This window comes from Microcaecilia unicolor, chromosome 3 (genome assembly GCF_901765095.1).
Source record: "Microcaecilia unicolor chromosome 3, aMicUni1.1, whole genome shotgun sequence".
Lineage (NCBI taxonomy): Eukaryota > Metazoa > Chordata > Amphibia > Gymnophiona > Siphonopidae > Microcaecilia > Microcaecilia unicolor.
Genome location: NC_044033.1, coordinates 252,014,045 through 252,033,823, shown reverse-complemented (window position 1 = coordinate 252,033,823; position 19,779 = coordinate 252,014,045). Strand labels below are relative to the sequence as shown.

At 46.1% G+C, this 19,779-nt stretch overlaps 2 protein-coding genes across 4 annotated transcripts in view; both read left to right on the top strand.

Annotated features, from left to right (window-relative positions):
• Positions 1-19,779, top strand: part of LOC115466521 (sulfotransferase family cytosolic 2B member 1-like) — a 1,032,539-nt gene that overhangs the window by 377,603 nt on the left and 635,157 nt on the right. The window lies entirely within an intron of this gene.
• On the top strand, positions 4,983-19,671 carry CACNG7 (calcium voltage-gated channel auxiliary subunit gamma 7). 3 transcript variants are annotated; one of them, XM_030197814.1, is made up of 6 exons: positions 4,983-5,058; positions 8,134-8,379; positions 14,683-14,769; positions 15,305-15,445; positions 15,919-16,064; positions 16,944-19,671. In XM_030197814.1, exons 2-6 carry the CDS (start codon positions 8,184-8,186, stop codon positions 17,199-17,201), a joined length of 828 nt encoding a protein of 275 aa, XP_030053674.1. In that variant the 5' UTR covers positions 4,983-5,058; positions 8,134-8,183; the 3' UTR covers positions 17,202-19,671. The 3 variants fall into 3 exon arrangements, with proteins under 3 accessions (XP_030053674.1, XP_030053677.1, XP_030053675.1); XM_030197815.1 differs by having other exon boundaries at positions 5,007-5,050; XM_030197817.1 differs by lacking the exon at positions 15,305-15,445.

Below are 19,779 nucleotides of genomic sequence, written 5' to 3'. Positions count from 1 at the left end.
AGGTGTCAGCATTCAGGCTTCTGACTCAGATGTTTCCGTGAGACCAAGCGCAAAATCAAGGTTCTCTGCACATCTGTGAGGCAGGATGGGGGGAGGGGCTCTACCAGGGCACTATACTTCCAGGATCAACACTTCAAGACAGGAAAAGAACAAATCCAACTTCTTTTAGAGAGGCATAACTTCCTTTCTGTACCGCTACCGAATATCCAGCTAAGAACATTCAAGATCTACTCAGAGTGGCCTGTTTCAAGCTGGTGAGGTTGGGTTACCCCTTCTCCAGCATTCTCGAATATCCAGCTAAGAACATTGAAGATCTACTCAGAGAGTGACCATGTCTCCAGGCGGGTGAGGTCGGGTTGCTCCTTCACCGTTCCTGAACGTCAAGCTAAGAACATTCAAAACCTACTCAGAGTGGCCAGTTTAAAGCAGGTGAGGTTGGGTTGTCTCTTCTCCACCATTTCCGAACATCCAGCTAAGAATATTCTAAAGCCACTCAGAGAGTAGCCATGTTTCCAAGAGGGTGAGGTTGGGTCACCCCTTCTCCATCATTCTCGAATGTCCAGCTAAGAACATTCGAGATCTATTCAGAGAGTGGCCATGTCTCCAGGTGGGTGAGGTTGGGTTGTCCATTCTCCACCGTTCCGGAATGTCCAGCTAAGAACATTCAAGATCTACTCAGAAAGTGGCCATGTCTCCAAATGGATGATGTTCAGTTGGCCCTTCACCATTCCTAAATGTCCAGCAAAGAACATTCCAGAAACACTCAGGAGAGTGGCTATGTTTCTAAATGGGTGAGGTTGGGTTGTCTCTTCCCCACACCAAGACTCTGGCATCTTCTCTTCCCCTCCCCTCCCAAGGTCATCCCTAAATGCCGACACTTGTTCCATATTGGTCAAGTCAATCAAATGTCAATTCAAGGTTTTAAGGTTGTAGGTTATAGATCCAATTTATTGAGGCCTGAGCTTTTGAGGACGAGAGTTCACTTTGTTGGATGCAAGAAGTATCATAGACTAAAACCCAGGATGAATCCAGAGGATTCCCAATAATGTAGGGACATTCCAGAGATCCACCATGGTTGACGGTACTGCACCAGTGGTCCAGGTTTCGCTGATTGACCCCTGAGGCAGGCGTTACTTTATGCCAAACAAGGCCATGTCGGGTCATTAATAAAGTGTACTGTTCCATTCTTGAGAGCTCTTTGTGCTTTTTTGTAGACTATCTGTACTGTGTACTTTGCCCCTCTCTGTTGCATGTTATTCCTAAGTCTACCATCCTGCAACATCAGTTCATATCCTCTAGTTCTGCTGCTTCCCTGTTTTTTTAAGAAGCTTGCTTTTGGTTACTGTCTCTTCCTTCCATCCCTAGGTGTCCCCCCCCCCCCCCCCCTCTGTACTTACTGTTTAGGTTGAGGGCCACTTTCATTAAAACACACATTAATGTCCGATAGTGCACTCTAAGCCTTTAGTAAACATGAACTGGGTGCCTTCCCTTTCTCCTCTTGCTCCTCTGTAGTCTCCTACTCCCTTCCTCCCGTTCTAAAACAGGGTTAACCTTGACTGCAGAGATTTGTCTGCAGCATCAGCTCCTAACCCTGCAGCCTGGCCATCTAGAATTTCGCCCCTTTAGTGCCTTTCTGGCTTCTGAAATTGGAGCAGGTATTGAACAGAATAGCTCCACATCACCAGTAACCTCCATCCCCTTCCCTTGTTGAGACACCAAAACATTCTGCTTCAATGGGAAAAGTCTTTTACAGGTGTGGAAGAGGATCGTCTTTTCCACCTGTATTATTTCCACCCCACATGTATTATTTGGTGCCTCCTGTGGTTTCTTTTTCTCTCTGGCTCAGCGTTCAAATTTGCCTCTGGCCATTCTGTGTGATGGGCTCAAGGCAACTTCAGTGCATCATAGAAGAACAAGAAAAGAAGATGGCCACCTGACTTTCTTCATTAATATTACAAAAGAACACAAGTATTACCATACCGGGTCAGACCAAAGCTCCATCTAGCGCGGTATCCTGTTTCCAACAGTGGGCAGTCTAGGTCACAGAATCCTAAAATAGCAAGATTCTCTGCTACTGATCCCATAGATATGTAATAATTTTCCACAGGTCTACTGTAATAACGGCTTATGGAGTTTCCCTCAAGGAATATGTCCAATCGTTTGTTAAACCCAGCTGCATTAACTTGTTTTACCTTCATAATGGTTTCTGGACTTTTCCTCCAGGAATTTGTCCAAACCTTCGTTAAACCCAGCTGCATTAACTTGTTTTACCTTCATAATGGTTTCTGGACTTCTCCTCCAGAAATATGCCCAAAACCTTTTTTTAAACCTGGCTATATTAACTGTTTTTTACCTTAATAATGGTTTATGGACTTTTCTTCCAGGAATTTGTCCAAATCTTTTTTAAAACCCAACTACATTAACTGTTTCTACCACATCCTCCAGCCACAAAGTCCAAAGCTTAACTACGTGTTAAGAAAAATATATATTCTCTGGTCTCTTTTACATTGGTTGGTACTGCTTATGTTGGGGGCAGGGCGCTTGGAAAAGCCATATATCTACGCCATATAACTAAAGGGACAAAAAAGGGGGCAGGAGGTTTTAACTGTTTGTACTAAGATTCCTGGATTTTGCCACAGAGCAGGAGAGTAGATAATTACCGACAGTCCTCCAGTATCTGAATCCCAGTAAAGACCCTGTTTGGGCTTCCCAGAAAGGACCTAGCAGGGAAGCCTGGTGTAGGAGATACCCCTGGAGGGGGAAGAGGAAAGGCAGAAGTCACCCTATTGTGGCCAGTCCCCGGGGCCAGAAGGTAGCTTTGTAGCACTATATAAATGCTAAATAGTAGTAGTAGTTTCCAACAGGAGGAGGGAAAAGACTATCTGGGAAAGTCAAGTTCAGGAGACTCAGGTACCAAAACAGGTCCCTGGGGTCTAGAGAGAGAGAGAGAGAGAGTGAAAAGAAGGGAAAGGGAGTTGCAGTATGGGTAGGAGAGGAAAGGAACCGATTTGATTTCCTTAATGGATAGACATGTTTTAGACCTGGAACCTGTGGAGGAGGAAGAGGATATGAGTGTGGGAGAGCCAGGGAGAAAGGTCAGGAGTATGGGAGAGAGGAAGGAATGAGAAAGAGGACAGGAGTGTGGGGGTAAAGAAGGGGGGAGAAAGACAGGAGGGTGGAGGGTGGGAGGGAGGAGGAAGAGGACAGGTGTATGGGGGAGAGAGGGAAGGAAGAGGACATGTATGGAGAGGGAGGGAGGGAGGACAGGAGTATGGGAGAGAGGAAGGAATGAGAAAGAGGACAGGAGTGTGGGGGAGGGAGGACAAGAGTGTGGGGGTAAGGAAGGGAGGAGAAAGACAGGAGTGTGGACAGTGGGAGGGAGGAGGAAGAGGACAGGAATGTGAGAAGGTGAGGAAGTGAGATGTGGTCTTGTTCTTTCTCAGCCACATGGAAAGAAGGAAGGGAGGAGGGAGCTGAACTATAGTGGGGAGGAGGGGAAGTCCTTAGAAATCTTGCTCCCCCCCCCCCCCCCCCCACCTCCATGACAGGGAAGCCCTGCAGAGCTAGAGAGCTGAGATCCCAGAAACACACCAACAATATATACAAAATGCACCCTATTACCCCACTCCAATCCCCAACCCTCCCCTAGTGTTACACACACACACACACACCCACCCCCACCAGTTTCAGGAGCATAAAATCCAGAGACAGACACAAAACCCAGAAACCTATTTATATAAACAATACCCCCTTCCCGACCCTCCATCCATCCCCCTAAGCATAGGCACACTTTAAGGGGGGAGCTGTGGAAGTGGATAAAGCTCCCCCACCATCATTTTATTCACCCCCCACTATTAATAAGATCTTACCTCCCCCTCCCCAAACTAAGCAGGGAAACTGCATCATCACGAAACTCAAGCGCCTCCCCCCCCCCCCCAAGCAAAACACCAGCTGGCCGTTATTCAGAAAGGTCTATTGCATGTACTGAATTTTACCTAGTATATACAACCGCTCCCCCCCAGAAGCCACCATTCAAACCCATAACACAAGATACCCAAAGCGCCCCCTCCCCAATGCAAAACAGCAGTTGAAGAAGAGATGAAATTATGGTCTGTGGTTCCCCCCTCCCCCCCCCCAGGTAAAAGAACAGGGACACAGAACAGTCACCTATATATATTTATAAAATAATCGTCTCATGAAGCAGGATTTTCCTCTCCCCCCCCCCCCCTTTCAGGTCTCCCTCATTTCTGAGCGGCTGGACACAGAAGCTGCATCTGTGGAATTGCCCTGGATCTGCGATATGATATCCATAAATGCATATAATCTCCATATCCCCCCCCCCCTTTCCACACGTGTCTCTAATATTAATACCCGCTCCGATATCTGGAGACGGTTACCATTTCGCTCAATCAGTGCTGCCTCTTCCTGCTCATTGCCATTCTGGTCCCATTGGTTGGGGGCACTGGAGAAAGGGGGGGGGGGAGATGGAGAGGGCCGGATTCTGCGGCGCTTTCCTCTTTCCCTTGTCTTTCTGTGCACTCATGCATATTTTCCTTTATCCCTTCTCTCTTCTGATTGTGTCTCGCTCCCCCCCCCCCACCCCAAACGACACCACCTCCCCCCCCCCCCCTGTGACCTGGCCTGCTAGAGGCTGGGATTTACCAGTATCCACCAAGGAGAGACAGAGAGGGGGGGGGGTAGAATTTTCTGAGAAAAGGAGAGACATTTGCTAAACCTGCATTCTCCCCCTTCCTGAATTAAGAGGGAAGCGGGGAGGGGGGCTTCCCCTTCTGATGCCCCCTCCCTCTGTCATTTTCTTTTTTTTTTTGAGTGCATCTCCTTCCTTTTCCCTCTGATCATCGTGGTTAGCGTTCAGGGGGGGTGGGTGGGGGTGATGAGGAGGGAGGGAGGGTGGGGAGCGAGTGCAGGTTTTTGATTTCACCAGGAGGGAGAGAGGGGAGGAGTGGAGGGGGGGAGGTGAGGCGGAGATCCTGCCGCAGCACGGCATCCCGGAGAAGGAGCTGAAATGGTGCGGGCACCGGCGGACGTGGTAAGCAGGTACGGCTGTGGCAGAGATGGGGAGGGAGAAGGGGGGTGGCGGCGACGTTGGGGGGGGGGGGGCGATGCGATCGTGCGGACGCCTTTTGCGGGACCTGTATACGAGAGCGCTTGCCATGACGGAGCGCATGCATGCAGAGCCCGAGAGGGGGGGAAGAGGATGGGGGCGCTGTAAGAGATACACATGGAACAGTCCCTGCTCCACAGAGCTTACAATCCAGTCCAGGCGGACTCGTGTGCCAGTGACTGAAGGGTGACAATTGGGGAGATGCTGGTGGGAAGGGGGTGCACTGTACAGCGCTTATTGAAAGGTGCTGCTATCAGGTTACTTATTATAAAGGACAGCTTGATTCAGGCTAGTTTATCCCCCTCCCCCTTGATTTTCTGAGAGTATGACTGGCAATAATTACCTCTGAGATGCATTTAAACCCCCACTCCAAGGGATAAAGTCCCCTGAGGTGGGCTGTGCACTGCATCACAATTATCGAGGCTGGGGGGGGGGGGTTAGTATTCCTTGGTGGGGTGGACATGTGTGTTCACAGCCAAGTATTTCACGGGCCGCAGGCATTTCTTTATTTATTTTTTTGACATTTTTACAGCTCGACTGTAAATCAACTCCCTGGTTTTTGTTTTGGGGGAGGGGGGTTTGTATTGTGGCTCGGTGAGAGGCAGAGATTATAATAGGATCTGTTGGAGGTGGGGGAACCCTGTGTGTGATGACAGGGGAAGGAACACGTGTGCATGCAGGGTCTGTGAGTATGTCCAGCCCCCTTTCTGTCAGGCATGCCCCACTCTCTCCTTTCTTCTTGGTGTGTGTTGGGGGGGGGGGTGTGAGTGTGTGAGGGCGGGACAGTGGTGTAGGGTATGTGTAAACGTGTGTGTGTGTGTGTGGAGGGTCGTGTGGGTTGGTTTTATAAACCCTCAGCATCAGGGGACTTCCCATGCATCGTTGCCCTCCCCTGTGTATGTGCACATGTGTGTATGGGGGGGAGGGGAGGACAATGCAGATAAATCTTTGCATGTTTTCTACACTGCTGCCAGGCACCAAAGGGTTATAGGGCTGAGTACAACAGTCTACCTTGTTCATCTTTTTTGCTAAGGCCAGCGTTAACGCTCTTGCGCACAGCCCACACGGTTGGGGAAAGAGAGCAGGTGCTTCACTTAGCCGCAGGCTCTCCAACGCTTCAATACTTCTGTCCCTCGTAAGGTCTCTCTTTACAAGTCTCATAAAGCACAGATCGAACCAGGCCTGTCTGTTGCATACATGAAACAAAAACAAATCTCCCCAGGGTGGATGGGGGTATTATGGACATCCAGATGTTTCCATGGGCCGTTTTCTTCCTGGCGGGGATGGCCCTGTCTAAGATGGACCTCCTAGATACCACATTGAGATATATATGGAGTCGAGAGGAAAAAATATGTACATATCCCCCCACCCCCAAAGAAGGGCACAATAACAGTCACTAACGCCCCCCCCCCCCCTCCCTTTCAAGGGACAGATACAGTTCTGCCATTAGACATACGGGGACAAAGCTGGGCCAGACCTTGCCAAAGGACCCCATCACCTTGGATAAACCAACAGTGGGGGGAATTCTCTACAGAGAACCCAACGTTGGGCGCTGGGATGATGCTAAGTGCAAATTCTATAAAGGTATTCTTCGCAGAGCCGTCTTTAAGCAATACTAGCTTAAGCCATTTTTTATGCCTAACTTTAGGTGTGAGCAGTTACGTCTGCCGAAAGCTGGTGTAAATATTTGCACCTAGCTACTGTCAGGCACAGAATTAGAGGTATTCTATAACTCCGTGCCTAAATCCTTGACCCACCCATGCCCCTCCCTTGGCCACACCTCCTTTGGTACTGCGTGCGAGATGAATTTGGTGTGCAGGTTATATAACAGGGATGCAGGGCAGATGCGCACGTAACCAGTAATTAGTTCCAATTAGTGCTCGTTAAAGCCAATTATTGTTAGCCAATTACTTTATGTGTGTATCTGCGATCCACATTCAAAATTGTTCACCTAACTTGGGGCGACCTGTACAGAATTTGGGGGAGTGTGTCTAGATTTGGGGCCTACAACATTGGTGTAACAGCTCAGATACGCGCGTATAATTTAGGCGCAGAACTGGTGTATACGCTCACCCCGAAATGGCACTGTATTCTATAATGTACGCTGGTAACTGTGCCCTGCCCACGCGCATGTCCGTCTTCAAACTACGCATGATGTAGGCGCCATTTTGTACCACAGCGTGCAGAGAATTGCCATTTCCGGGCATATGTGCCAACATACCTGCGCATATGCCGAAATTCTGGTCATTTCCATAATTACTTCTTGCCTAAACTTGTTACCACCAAATTCCGATATGCGCTAAGCATAGATTATATACCGTCAATTCTATGTGCAATTGCATTCGAGAACGCTAGTGTAAGTCCACAGTTGCGCCTGACTTTAGGCATAAGCACTTAACGCTAGCTCAAAGGCTGGTGCTAGAATTCTATAACCCACGTGCATAAGTGCTAGGCAGAACCCTGACTCGCCTGTGCCCTTCCCACATCCGCATCCACTATAGGTGCTGCATGCGATGGGTTTTGCAAGTACAATTTCCATAATCCCAACTAACTGCAATTATGCATGTAACTGCTCATTAATGACAATTAAAGCCAACAATTGGTAGTTAACACCAATTAACAGCTAATTAATATATTAAGTTATGCACATAACGGACACTCTTCTATTATTTGCATGCTAAGCGTAACTTTGTCCATGCAAGTGTATAGAATTAGGGAGAACATGTACAGGGGAAAGATTTCCCTGCTCCTGGCCAGGCTGTACCTCTTCTGTGGTGGACAATTTGCTAGCAATCAATATTCTAGGTCAGAATGACAATCTCTTCACCCAATGTCCTGGGTGAACAAGCAGATGGTCACGTGTAGACTAGTCCAGTTGCTCACGTTCTTTCACATTGCAGTAGTCATGGTCAGATCACAATGGAACCACATCCCATTCAGCTACCCAGTTGACCTCTCTCTCTGCCCTTCTCTCCCTGAATTCACCTCCTTCTCCTCTTTCTCCTCAGGTAATCGTGCCTCATCCTTCCTTGGGCTCACCTCCCCCCTACCCTTTAGGATGAGTAACTGCAGCAGCCGTGCGCTGACTTTGCTCAGCAGTGTGTTTGGCGCATGCGGCCTCCTCCTTGTGGGCATCGCCGTGAGTACGGACTACTGGCTATATGTGGAAGAGGGCATCGTCCTGCAGCAGAACCAGACCACAGAGATCAAGATGGCGCTCCATGCCGGGCTCTGGAGGGTATGCTTTGTCGCTGGTGAGAAATTAGCCTCTTTGTCCTTCATACCATGGCTCAGTGTGTTATGTTCTTGCATTCTAGACCATATCCTGGATCTGTTCACTGGATTTAAATTTTACAGTGGGTCAGATCTTGATTCTTTGGGTGATGTCCTGGTGCTACAGTGGTGGAAATAAGTATTTGATCCCTTGCTGATTTTGTAAGTTTGCCCACTGACAAAGACATGAGCAGCCCATAATTGAAGGGTAGGTTATTGGTAACAGTGAGAGATAGCACATCACAAATTAAATCCGGAAAATCACATTGTGGAAAGTATATGAATTTATTTGCATTCTGCAGAGGGAAATAAGTATTTGATCCCCCACCAACCAGTAAGAGATCTGGCCCCTACAGACCAGGTAGATGCTCCAAATCAACTCGTTACCTGCATGACAGACAGCTGTCGGCAATGGTCACCTGTATGAAAGACACCTGTCCACAGACTCAGTGAATCAGTCAGACTCTAACCTCTACAAAATGGCCAAGAGCAAGGAGCTGTCTAAGGATGTCAGGGACAAGATCATACACCTGCACAAGGCTGGAATGGGCTACAAAACCATCAGTAAGACGCTGGGCGAGAAGGAGACAACTGTTGGTGCCATAGTAAGAAAATGGAAGAAGTACAAAATGACTGTCAATCGACAAAGATCTGGGGCTCCACGCAAAATCTCACCTCGTGGGGTATCCTTGATCATGAGGAAGGTTAGAAATCAGCCTACAACTACAAGGGGGGAACTTGTCAATGATCTCAAGGCAGCTGGGACCACTGTCACCACGAAAACCATTGGTAACACATTACGACATAACGGATTGCAATCCTGCAGTGCCCGCAAGGTCCCCCTGCTCCGGAAGGCACATGTGACGGCCCGTCTGAAGTTTGCCAGTGAACACCTGGATGATGCCGAGAGTGATTGGGAGAAGGTGCTGTGGTCAGATGAGACAAAAATTGAGCTCTTTGGCATGAACTCAACTCGCCGTGTTTGGAGGAAGAGAAATGCTGCCTATGACCCAAAGAACACCGTCCCCACTGTCAAGCATGGAGGTGGAAATGTTATGTTTTGGGGGTGTTTCTCTGCTAAGGGCACAGGACTACTTCACCGCATCAATGGGAGAATGGATGGGGCCATGTACCGTACAATTCTGAGTGACAACCTCCTTCCCTCCGCCAGGGCCTTAAAAATGGGTCGTGGCTGGGTCTTCCAGCACGACAATGACCCAAAACATACAGCCAAGGCAACAAAGGAGTGGCTCAGGAAGAAGCACATTAGGGTCATGGAGTGGCCTAGCCAGTCACCAGACCTTAATCCCATTGAAAACTTATGGAGGGAGCTGAAGCTGCGAGTTGCCAAGCGACAGCCCAGAACTCTTAATGATTTAGAGATGATCTGCAAAGAGGAGTGGACCAAAATTCCTCCTGACATGTGTGCAAACCTCATCATCAACTACAGAAGACGTCTGACCGCTGTGCTTGCCAACAAGGGTTTTGCCACCAAGTATTAGGTCTTGTTTGCCAGAGGGATTAAATACTTATTTCCCTCTGCAGAATGCAAATAAATTCATATACTTTCCACAATGTGATTTTCCGGATTTAATTTGTGATGTGCTATCTCTCACTGTTACCAATAACCTACCCTTCAATTATGGGCTGCTCATGTCTTTGTCAGTGGGCAAACTTACAAAATCAGCAAGGGATCAAATACTTATTTCCACCACTGTATATCCGTTGACAATATCATGGATCTGTTGACTAGACCCGAATTTAACATTCAACCAGATCTTGATTCAGTGGCGATATCCTGGTTCTAGTAATATTGATCTGTTGACCTACATTTGACAGTCAACCAGATCGTCATTCATTGGGTAATGTCCTAGTGCTAGATCCATTGACAATATCATAGATCTGTTGACTAGACCCAAACTTGACAGTAAACCATATCTTGATTCAGTGGATTATGTCCTGGTTCTAGTTCCATTGAAAATGTCATGGATCTGTTGACCCAACCGTGACACTCAACTTGACAGATCTTGATTCAGTGGATTATATCCTGGTTCTAGTTCCATTGACAATATCATGGATCTGTTGACCCAAATTTGACAGTCAATTTGACAGTCAACCAGATCTTGATTCAATGGTGATATCCTGGTGCTAGAGCCATTGACAATATCAGGGATCTGTTGACTAGGTCCCAATTCTGTGGATTGTGTCATGGATCTGCTCTCTGGATACTGAATCTGTCAGTTGTATCCTTTTAGTTTCCCTTCAGGTCCTTGCCAGGTATTCTACAGTGCCGCTTCCACCCATATGGTAGGGATATGCCCTCATTTGAAATGACCTGGGAAATGCATTTCCCATGCTGTTTCATGTAATGTTTTACCCTAAAACAACAGGAAAGTCCCCCTGTGTCGTAAACAGTGCGTGTTCTTCAGAAAGAGAATGCAGATCTTTTCAAAGAATGTGCTCTATTTACTACATCGACCCTGAAATGAAAAATGGAACCCAAAACGAAAATCCCTCTAGTTGACATAGGTAATTGACAAGGGAAAGTGAACAAAATATAAATTTGGGAGCTGCACATTTCCTCTCAACCTGTATGTTTTTCAGATTCTGCTGTCTAAAAAAAGTGCAGGAAAGTACAAATTTGTTTCACTAATCTACACAACATTCTACGCTTTCAACGTGGAAGAACTATTATAGGAATAGTCATAGAGTAATTAAGAAGCCAAAAAGTTTTGATTGCATAACTCTTGACTCAGGGCTTGCTGGAAGCCCTTTTTGCAGCAATAACAGCCAGGAGTTGAGTAGGGTAGGGGTCTACCACTCTTGCAACATGGGTTGGTGCAGGTTTGTCTATTCTTCTTGACAGAATAACATGAGGTCTTTCCAGTTGGCTAGGGATCGACTGTGGACTGCAGTTGACAAGACTTTTCATGGATTCTCTACTGGATTCCGATTTGGGTTCTGACTGGATCATTCAAGACCATCAACTTCCTTCTACTGCACTGCCCCACTGAAAGGTGGATCTTGTCCCCATCCCGTCTGGTCTTTCCCTCGATCTTCACAAGTGTCCTTGTCCCCTCTGCTACGAAATCTCTCTTTCGGATAGTGCTGCTACCACCATGTTTTATTGTAGGGATGATGTTAGCAAGGTGATGTAACTTGTCTGTTTACAACATATCACTTAGTACCGAAAAGAAAACATCTCATTAGACCATAAAATCTCCCATGTGTGCATCTGTGTCCCCTAAATGTTTCTTTGCCAGTCTTAAGAGGCACTTTATGGAAGCAAGTCCATAAGATAGTGTCTACAGTTAGGTATAACTTACATGCATCACTACCGAGAAAATTGGCAGTTAGGTGCGTAAGTGCCCTCTGCGCCATTCTATAAAGTTGCGCATAACTGGTTTGGTAACTTAAGGGCTAGGGAACATGCCAATGGCCAGCACAGGGGCACCAAGTCATGTTGCGTAGCTTACAGAATCCTGTAAGTTACGCATGCCTTTGCCACGCAAATGTGCCTCCAGTTACACCGTGTCTACTGCAGTTGTGACTAATGGCACGTTACATTTTTGGCATGTCAGTGGTTGCTTGTGCCAGTTTTCTAAAATTAAATCTTGGGGCCAAGGTCCCGTGTTAGAATCGGCACTCGGCATGCGCCATTGGGATGCCAAAATTGCTGTGCAAACATATAGAATTATACCCTATAGACTAAATTCAGTAAATGGTGTCCAGTGCTCTGATTTGGATGCCATTTATAGAACCCTGGTGGAAATCCCTACACCTAAATTAGGCCCAGATCACCTGTATCCTCTAACACTGCACGGCTCTTTAGTAAACGCCCCGCCCATGCCCCTCCCATTGCAATGCCCCCTTTTTGCTTGGGCGCTAAACAATTTACGAGCGCATCTTTGTCGAATAGGGCCTAGGAAGATGCGCCTGTAAATACACATTATTGACAATTAGCGCCAATAATTTTATTTTATTTATTTATTTTTTTATTTATTAGGATTTATTTACCATCTTTCTGAAGGAATTCACTCAGGTTTTAATTGGTCTTTTGTGCCCAATTATTGGCGCTATGTGGCTCGTTATTCAATTAAATGGCGTGCGTAAATTGGACACAATTTTGAGCACCTTTTAAAGAACTTAGGGGTCTATGGCGTTCCTTCAGCAGTGGCCTCCTTCTTGCCACCCTCCTATACAGACCATGTTTGCAGAGTAATCTCAACATTTTGAACAGAGAGCGTTTTCCTCAGGTTCAGCCCAGAAGCGTAGCCAGCTCATGACACCATGGGCGTAGCCAGCTCATGATGCCATGGGGAGAGGCATGCACGCGCTGCATGGGTGCAGCAGACCGCCTGAAAAATAGGCGCTGATGCTGGCCATAGTTCGTTTGGGGGAGCAGCCGCTCCCCTGGCGCAGCACTGGCTATGCCACTGGCTCAGCCTTTGTAGCTTTTTAAAATAATCTTAGGCCCCACTCTGATCTTCCTTAGCACTTTCTGTAACCAATGCAGGGATGAGTTGGTCGACCGCAGTGTCCTGGCGGTGCCAAACCGTTTCCACTGAAATTTTCTTCTAGCCTTTCCCCAATTTGCATCTTTGAATAACTTTATCCCAGAATTCTTTCAGCAGCATGTTTAGACCTTTGCCTCAAACCCACTTCATTCAACAGAAACAGCTTGATTTTTCATTCAGGAGTCTTCCAATCAGCTGCACTACTATGATTGGACACAGGTGGCCTCTATTCAATGGATTGTGGGCCTTGTTAAGGGCCATTATTGGAAATGAGCTCATTTGGTTTTTTGCCATGACAAAGGATGTGAAGACTTACGCAAGGAAGACTTTTTGGATTCTTATTTTTAATTGCTTTTTGCATATCTTTTGAAAGTGTAGAGTACGTTGTACAGACCGATGAAACAAACTTTAGTACATTTTGAGCTGCGTTTTCCAGACAGCAGAACGTAATGAATGTACAAGAGCGTGAAGCCTTTCCCAAAGTCAATCCTGCTTTCTAATCCCACTTGTCTGCACATCTAGACTGTTTTCTTTTTTCTTTTTTTTTAGTTTTACCTTTCATCATCCCAGGGCTGGTGCAACCATTAGGCATAACTAGGCGATTGCCTAGGGCAGCAGTTTCTGGGGGGGGGGGGGCAGAAAAGATCAGCAGCAGACAAAGCAATAAAACAGGCAAACTCAATCAATGCATGTCAGATAGGGTCTGAATGGTGTATGTGACTTTTATTTTTATTGGAGAATAATTTTTGATTTGAAAACTGGATTTCCGGTTGTACTTGGACCTACGTCTTCCACCCATTTGACTTTTGGAAACTGCCCTCATTATTATGTGTATGTGATTCTATAAGCATGATGTCTTAAGGGGCAGATTAGGGACCTGAAAGTTAATTTGGTGGGGGGGGGGGGGGAGATAAGCATAAGGTTGGAGGTTTGCCTTTGCACCGGCTCTGTGTCGTCTCATCACCTTGCTTTCTTTCCCAAGCCTTAAGAAGTTCATTATACGAATGTGTTAATGTCCCAGTTAAAGAACAACACATTACTAACAAGAACAACACATTACTCCCCAGCTACAATAGGGCACCCAGTGGACTCACATGAGGGAAAGAACATTTTAAGTTGAGTGTCCCCTTTCAGAATAAAACTGATCTTTGTGAATAATGCTTGGGGAAGGATGGTCCTTTCTGAATTATAGGCGACACTGGACTCAGTGTATTTAATAGGAAACTTCCCCCCTCCCCCTGCAACAGCCACACAATTTCTGTGCAATTCTCACAGAAGGACAACCAGTTTCAAAGTTCAGGAGGTAATCTTCTTGTGGAGGACATTACATAGACAAGAATTTGATGTCAATAGACCAAAACACAAATACATGTTCCACTGGAAAAAGAATCAACTTACAAAAGAACACAGATTCTTGTGGCCTAGACAACACCGAGTGATGTCATTACTCAGTTCATGATGCCACCTTTTCACAGTGCTGTAGTTGAGGTTATCACTGAATTATGTCATTGAGTATCATAATTAAGCAATGCAGTCATTGTCATTGAGTGAGGCAGTCAATGAGCCAGGTCACCACTGAAGTCATCAATGAACAATGGCATCATTTTGCATTGCTGTCATCAGGGTTATCGTTGAGCGAATTTGTCATTCAGTAGTGTTGTCATCAAGGCAATTGTTTAGCGTTGCTGTCTTCAAGGTTGTCATCGGGTGAAGTTGTCATCTACAAGCTCTCAGGATTCACAGAGGAAATATTTTTGTCTTTTGCAGGTAAAGAGAAAGGCAGATGTGTGGCATCAGAATTCTTCCATGGACCAGACACGGACATTGTAACAGAAAACACAGCAAACATATTGAGTAAGTCATAGGCGTTCCATGTCTGTTACCAAGCACAAGCTGATTCCGCAACAGCTTCATCTTGTTTGAAGAAAAACCACTTATTCCTACATAACAGCCCTGCAATACAAATGCCTCCTTCCCCTCCGACTCATCAGCTTCCAGGAGGCCTCCAAATAGATGACCAGGCCGATTGACTCCCTCGCAAAGTATTAGTTGCTGGATATGATGCTGTTATGGTATTAAATGTCACTCTGTGTTATCTGAGTTTGTTAGCTGAGTTTCTGGCAGACTGGATGGGTCAATTGGTCTTATTCGTTCATCATGTTAGTATGTTATGTGATTTGTCAGCATGCCAACATTCCTTAATGTGCTACTTCTGTTGTAAACCATCCAGATACTCTACACCCTTGGACACATGATCAATTCTGAGGGGAGAAGAAAAGGAGAAGAGGAAGGATTCCTTCCTCCCACTTCCTAGCTACTCGCTCATGAGATTCAATCCACAAGCCTGTCTTCATGCTACAGTCATATGTTGATATCTTGTTTTGTGTAGAGACCATCCGTAGTGCCACACCCTTTCCCATGGTTAGTCTCTTCCTGGTGTTCACGGCCTTCGTCATCAGTAACATTGGCCACATCCGACCCCAGAGGACCATCCTTGCCTTTGTTTCGGGCATCTTCTTCATTCTCTCTGGTGAGCCTGGCAAAAGACTGGAGAGGGTGGGGCAGGAGGGACAGAGAGCAACAAAATTGGGTTTTGGACACATTTGTTATTTTCAGACTATTTTGAGAAACAATCTTGTTGAGCTCCATTGACTATGCTGTTGTCCTTTTGATCATATCCTGATTCAACTGAGCATAACCTCATTCTGTTGAACATATCATCGTTGACTGTAACTTGGTTCTGTTATTGAAATATTCTCGTTTTATCGACTGAACAATCATTTGACTCCATCAACTACGTTCCAACAATACTGACTGTTGAAGGTTTCCACCTATTATATCCCAAACATGTAGACTGTTCCCTGTTCTGTTGACTAGACTTTTATTTCATTAACTACACCCATGTTGCATTGACCACATCTTGATTCTTTTGACTACATCCTTGTTCAGTTGACTCTATCTTGAATCTAGAGTAAGTTTGGAGCATGTTTTCTTCTTTTGCAGGTCTCTCCCTGGTGGTGGGGTTGGTGCTTTACATCTCTAGCATCAACGATGAAGTCATGAACCGACCCAGCAGTTCTGAGCTGTACTTCCACTACCGCTACGGCTGGTCCTTTGCTTTTGCAGCCTCTTCCTTCCTCCTCAAAGAGGTGTGAGACCTTCCCTGTTTGACGCTCACAGTTTGCAAAAATTCAGCTTTCCAAAATATCATACTAGTAAGACAGCTACCATCCAACCATTATTAACGTTCATGTTGCGGTGACTAACTAGAGTAAAATGACCCCCATGATACAGCAGTACAGGGACCAGGGGATTAATGACCCCCACGATGCTGTGTTACAGCCAGCATGGATTAAGGCAGCTGTAGAGAAATTGCTTTGGCTGAATTTCAATTACTTGAAGTCTGGCATGTGTCCCTGGGTCCTGCATCATTTCCATGCTCCCTCAAACCTTTTTTTTTTTTTTTTCAAATATGTTATTCAAAGCCTCTCACTCTCATTCTGTCTTTCCTGTCTTATTTCTAATCTCTCTTTCTTTCCTCAATAGCTCTTTGATTTTTTTTTTCCATTTGTGTTCCTATTTCCTCTGTTCCTCCAAAGGTAAAAATGGAGGCAAAACCACAGCTGGTAAGCAGGAATGACACACTGCTAGGAAGTCTAAAACCCATATCCAGATGATGAAAGAATGGGATGGGGGAGGGGGAGAAGCTGCTTTCGGGTGTATTAATGAGTCTGCCCAATGACAGCCACCAGGTGGCCTGCTTGCACATGGAAATTCAGCAATCTTTCCTACTAGCTAGATCCTTCCATGCTTAATCAAGTGAAGATCTGATCGCCAGATAAATCCATTTTATCTACATAACATTCTTTCATCTATGTTCTTCAAAAAATCCCGAGTCTCCCCATATATATCCTGAAGGTGGAGGATTTTCCGCTGCTTATCTTTATGAGGTTTTTCGTTGGAGGACACAAGGTTAAGGATTGCAAAGTGGGTCTCCTTCACTCACCTCCCTTTTCTTTTCCCCTCAGGGTGCGGGGGTGATGTCTGTGTACCTCTTTACCAAGCGCTACACCGAAGAAGAGGCATATCGTCCCCACCCGGCTTTTTACCGTCCTCGACTCAGCGACTGCTCGGACTACTCAGGCCAATTCCTCCACCCAGAGGTGTGGCACCGTGGGCGCAGCCCCTCCGACATCTCCAGCGATGTGTCTATCCAGATGACCCAAAGTTATCCTCTGGCAATCAAATGCCCGGATCACATCCACATATCAACCTCTCCCTGCTAAACAAAGAAAAGGGAAACCGACATTATTCAACTAACATAACAGGAAACAGGGACATTTGAGTCTGGTTCCTGTCCCCTCCCCACAAAACAGTACTTCCAGAGCCCCACACCATTAACTATATGTTTGGTTTAAGCAGCTCATCCAAGATGGTAAACTCTATGGGAATATTATTACCTATGCCCCTCCCATTTTGCAACCTCTGGATCTATATTTTAAAAGGAGGATGGGCCTATTTGATGATGTCACAGAAGTTGTCCAACTGGTCAAGGCAAGGGAGCCACCATCTTGGAAAGTAGCGTTGCTTTCTTGGTTTCTGGTACCGGAATGGTTTCTTCTAGGTGAACTGGAAATTTTATTGCCTGCTTGCTCCTTAGACAAGGACTAATCAGATTAACTTCATATTATATCAGAGCCTCAACATCCCCAGATCTGAAAGAAGGATTTGAGATGACCATTGCTTGGGAGGGGAGTGGGGTGGAGAGATGGAATAATCCCCTCCACTTTTCATTGAAGAGCTGCCTCTCTCTAGTTAGGTTGTCTAAATCTTGGAAAAGACAAATGGTTCCATTGAATCAATGAGACCAGCTTTTTCAAGAAAGACTGGATAAGATAGGACTAGTTATGCCCATCCCCCGATGGAGCTTATTGAAGACCTATCTACTGTAAAATCATAAAACAAAAATGGTGTCCAGTCCAACAAGCCTCTTGGGGTTATCACGGGCCCTGGCCCAGCTGTTCTTTTAGTCTAGAGTGAGGTGGCTGCTAAGTGAAGGGTGGGTGAGGCCCAGCAGGAAGCCAGTCAAATGGATTGTCCCCATTTCTCTAAGCTTTCTGCTTTGGTTGAAAGAGGAAACATATCCATAGAGGTTTAAAGATGGGATGTGACGAACCAAGACCAGCTCAAATGGGCATGGTCAACACCTCTGTTTCCTGGCTGCCCTTGTTCAGTTCCCAGGAATCCACATTTTAATAAATGCAGATGAGTCGCCAGGAATATCACTGAGAGATCTTGTACAAACATTTAACAGAATCATGAAGGCCCTTGAAGAAGGAGCAGAAATGGACAAGAACGTGGCACGAAAGGAGGTGATCACTTAAGAGAGAGAGAAAGGAGGGAAAAGGATACATTCTTTGCAACTGAGGAGCCATTCCTAGGAATGCCATAGGCAACACATTCCCTGTCTTCCAAGAGAAAGGGGGTCTGATGGGCTACAATAGAAGTCAACATTCATCGAGATCCACAGGTTCCACAAGGCGCACATTTCACGTTTCTTCCCTACAGAAGCCTCGGTGGTCCTGTCAACCCCCAGCACTTGTCCCATCCCTCTCTTGCCCAAAACAAAACCAGTCCCCAGCGAATTGCTGGCCAAGCCTCTGCAGCTGATTTCTGCAGCCAGTTTCATGCAGTAATATAGAGGACGCAGATGGTAGACAGCCTGCATGCCAGAGGGGATGTGTGTCCAGACAACCCACATGAAATACCTGCCTCTTAAGGACTTCCTCTCTTCGACAGTCATCCACTTTTCCCAGTGGAGGAATTAGTTCTTATTAGACAATGATGAAAAAAAAAAATCGTACCTCACTTCCTTCCAGCAATGGAAAGAAACACACCTCCAAGGACAGTCTTCGGATGCTGGATAGACATTTAGCCCATCAGTCTATTTCCCTGCACGAAGAATAATATGACATTAAAGATTATGACAGAATGAACTCTGCAATATTATATGCATGTGACTTATCTTTAGCTCATTGGAACCTTCGACTGTTCACCCTCTTCAGTCACACAATGGCTACTTCTTATTTATTGATTGATTTCAATCAAAAGCCAGTTGAACCTTCCTGAGATAGCCGGTCTCCGACATGGTGCCCATTGCAAAATGCAATGAGCTGCAGTGAAGTCCTAGGGAAGTTGCAGTGTCTGAGGGACTTCTACCTTGCCTTCACTATATCACCATCTTTGGAGCCAACCTCATGGTGACACCTCCCACCTCATCTCCCCACCCCAAAACTATCAGCTGCAGACCTTCTATGACTGTGCTGGCCCACTGGACACAAGGACCCAAAAGCCAGACCTCCCATTTCCCCGCTTTCCAAAAGATGAGACTGTGTAAATCTCAACCTCCCTCTCCCACCATCCCTACAACATTCTCCCAGTTGGTAACATTCTCTTGGGGTGGGGGAGGTGGAAGATGGAAGAAAAAGCCAGAAATATCATCCCACCCCTTCCAGATCTTAAAGCACAACGATCTACCCCCCCCCTTTCTTAAAATGGAGGTGCAGAAAAGATTCTGTAAGTCAAAATCTGTAGCATTGACAGAAGGACTGGGGTTCCCCTCCCCAACCCCCAAATGGGAACCACTAGAGGACCTTCAGGTAACCTAACCGAAAAAAAAAATTTATTTATACAATAAAATGTTACTTATAACAGCAATGATATGAAGAATGATAATATTGTTATTAACAATAAAGGAAAAACGAGATTACATTGTATTGTTCGAAAAATTCTTCCCCTCTAGTCCTTGACTGTGGTCGTAGTGAGCAGGCGAGCATGGAGGGGTGGAGAAAAGGGACTGGGTTA

What these genes read in the sequence shown, in the direction of transcription:
- CACNG7 (XM_030197814.1), top strand. Translation starts at nt 8,184, where the DNA reads ATGAGTAACTGCAGCAGCCGTGCGCTGACTTTGCTCAGCAGTGTGTTT. An exon ending in AAACACAGCAAACATATTGA is followed by an intron (nt 14,770 to 15,304) that starts GTAAGTCATAGG and finishes TGTTTTGTGTAG; the next exon opens with AGACCATCCGTAGTGCCACA. An exon ending in CATCTTCTTCATTCTCTCTG is followed by an intron (nt 15,446 to 15,918) that starts GTGAGCCTGGCA and finishes CTTCTTTTGCAG; the next exon opens with GTCTCTCCCTGGTGGTGGGG.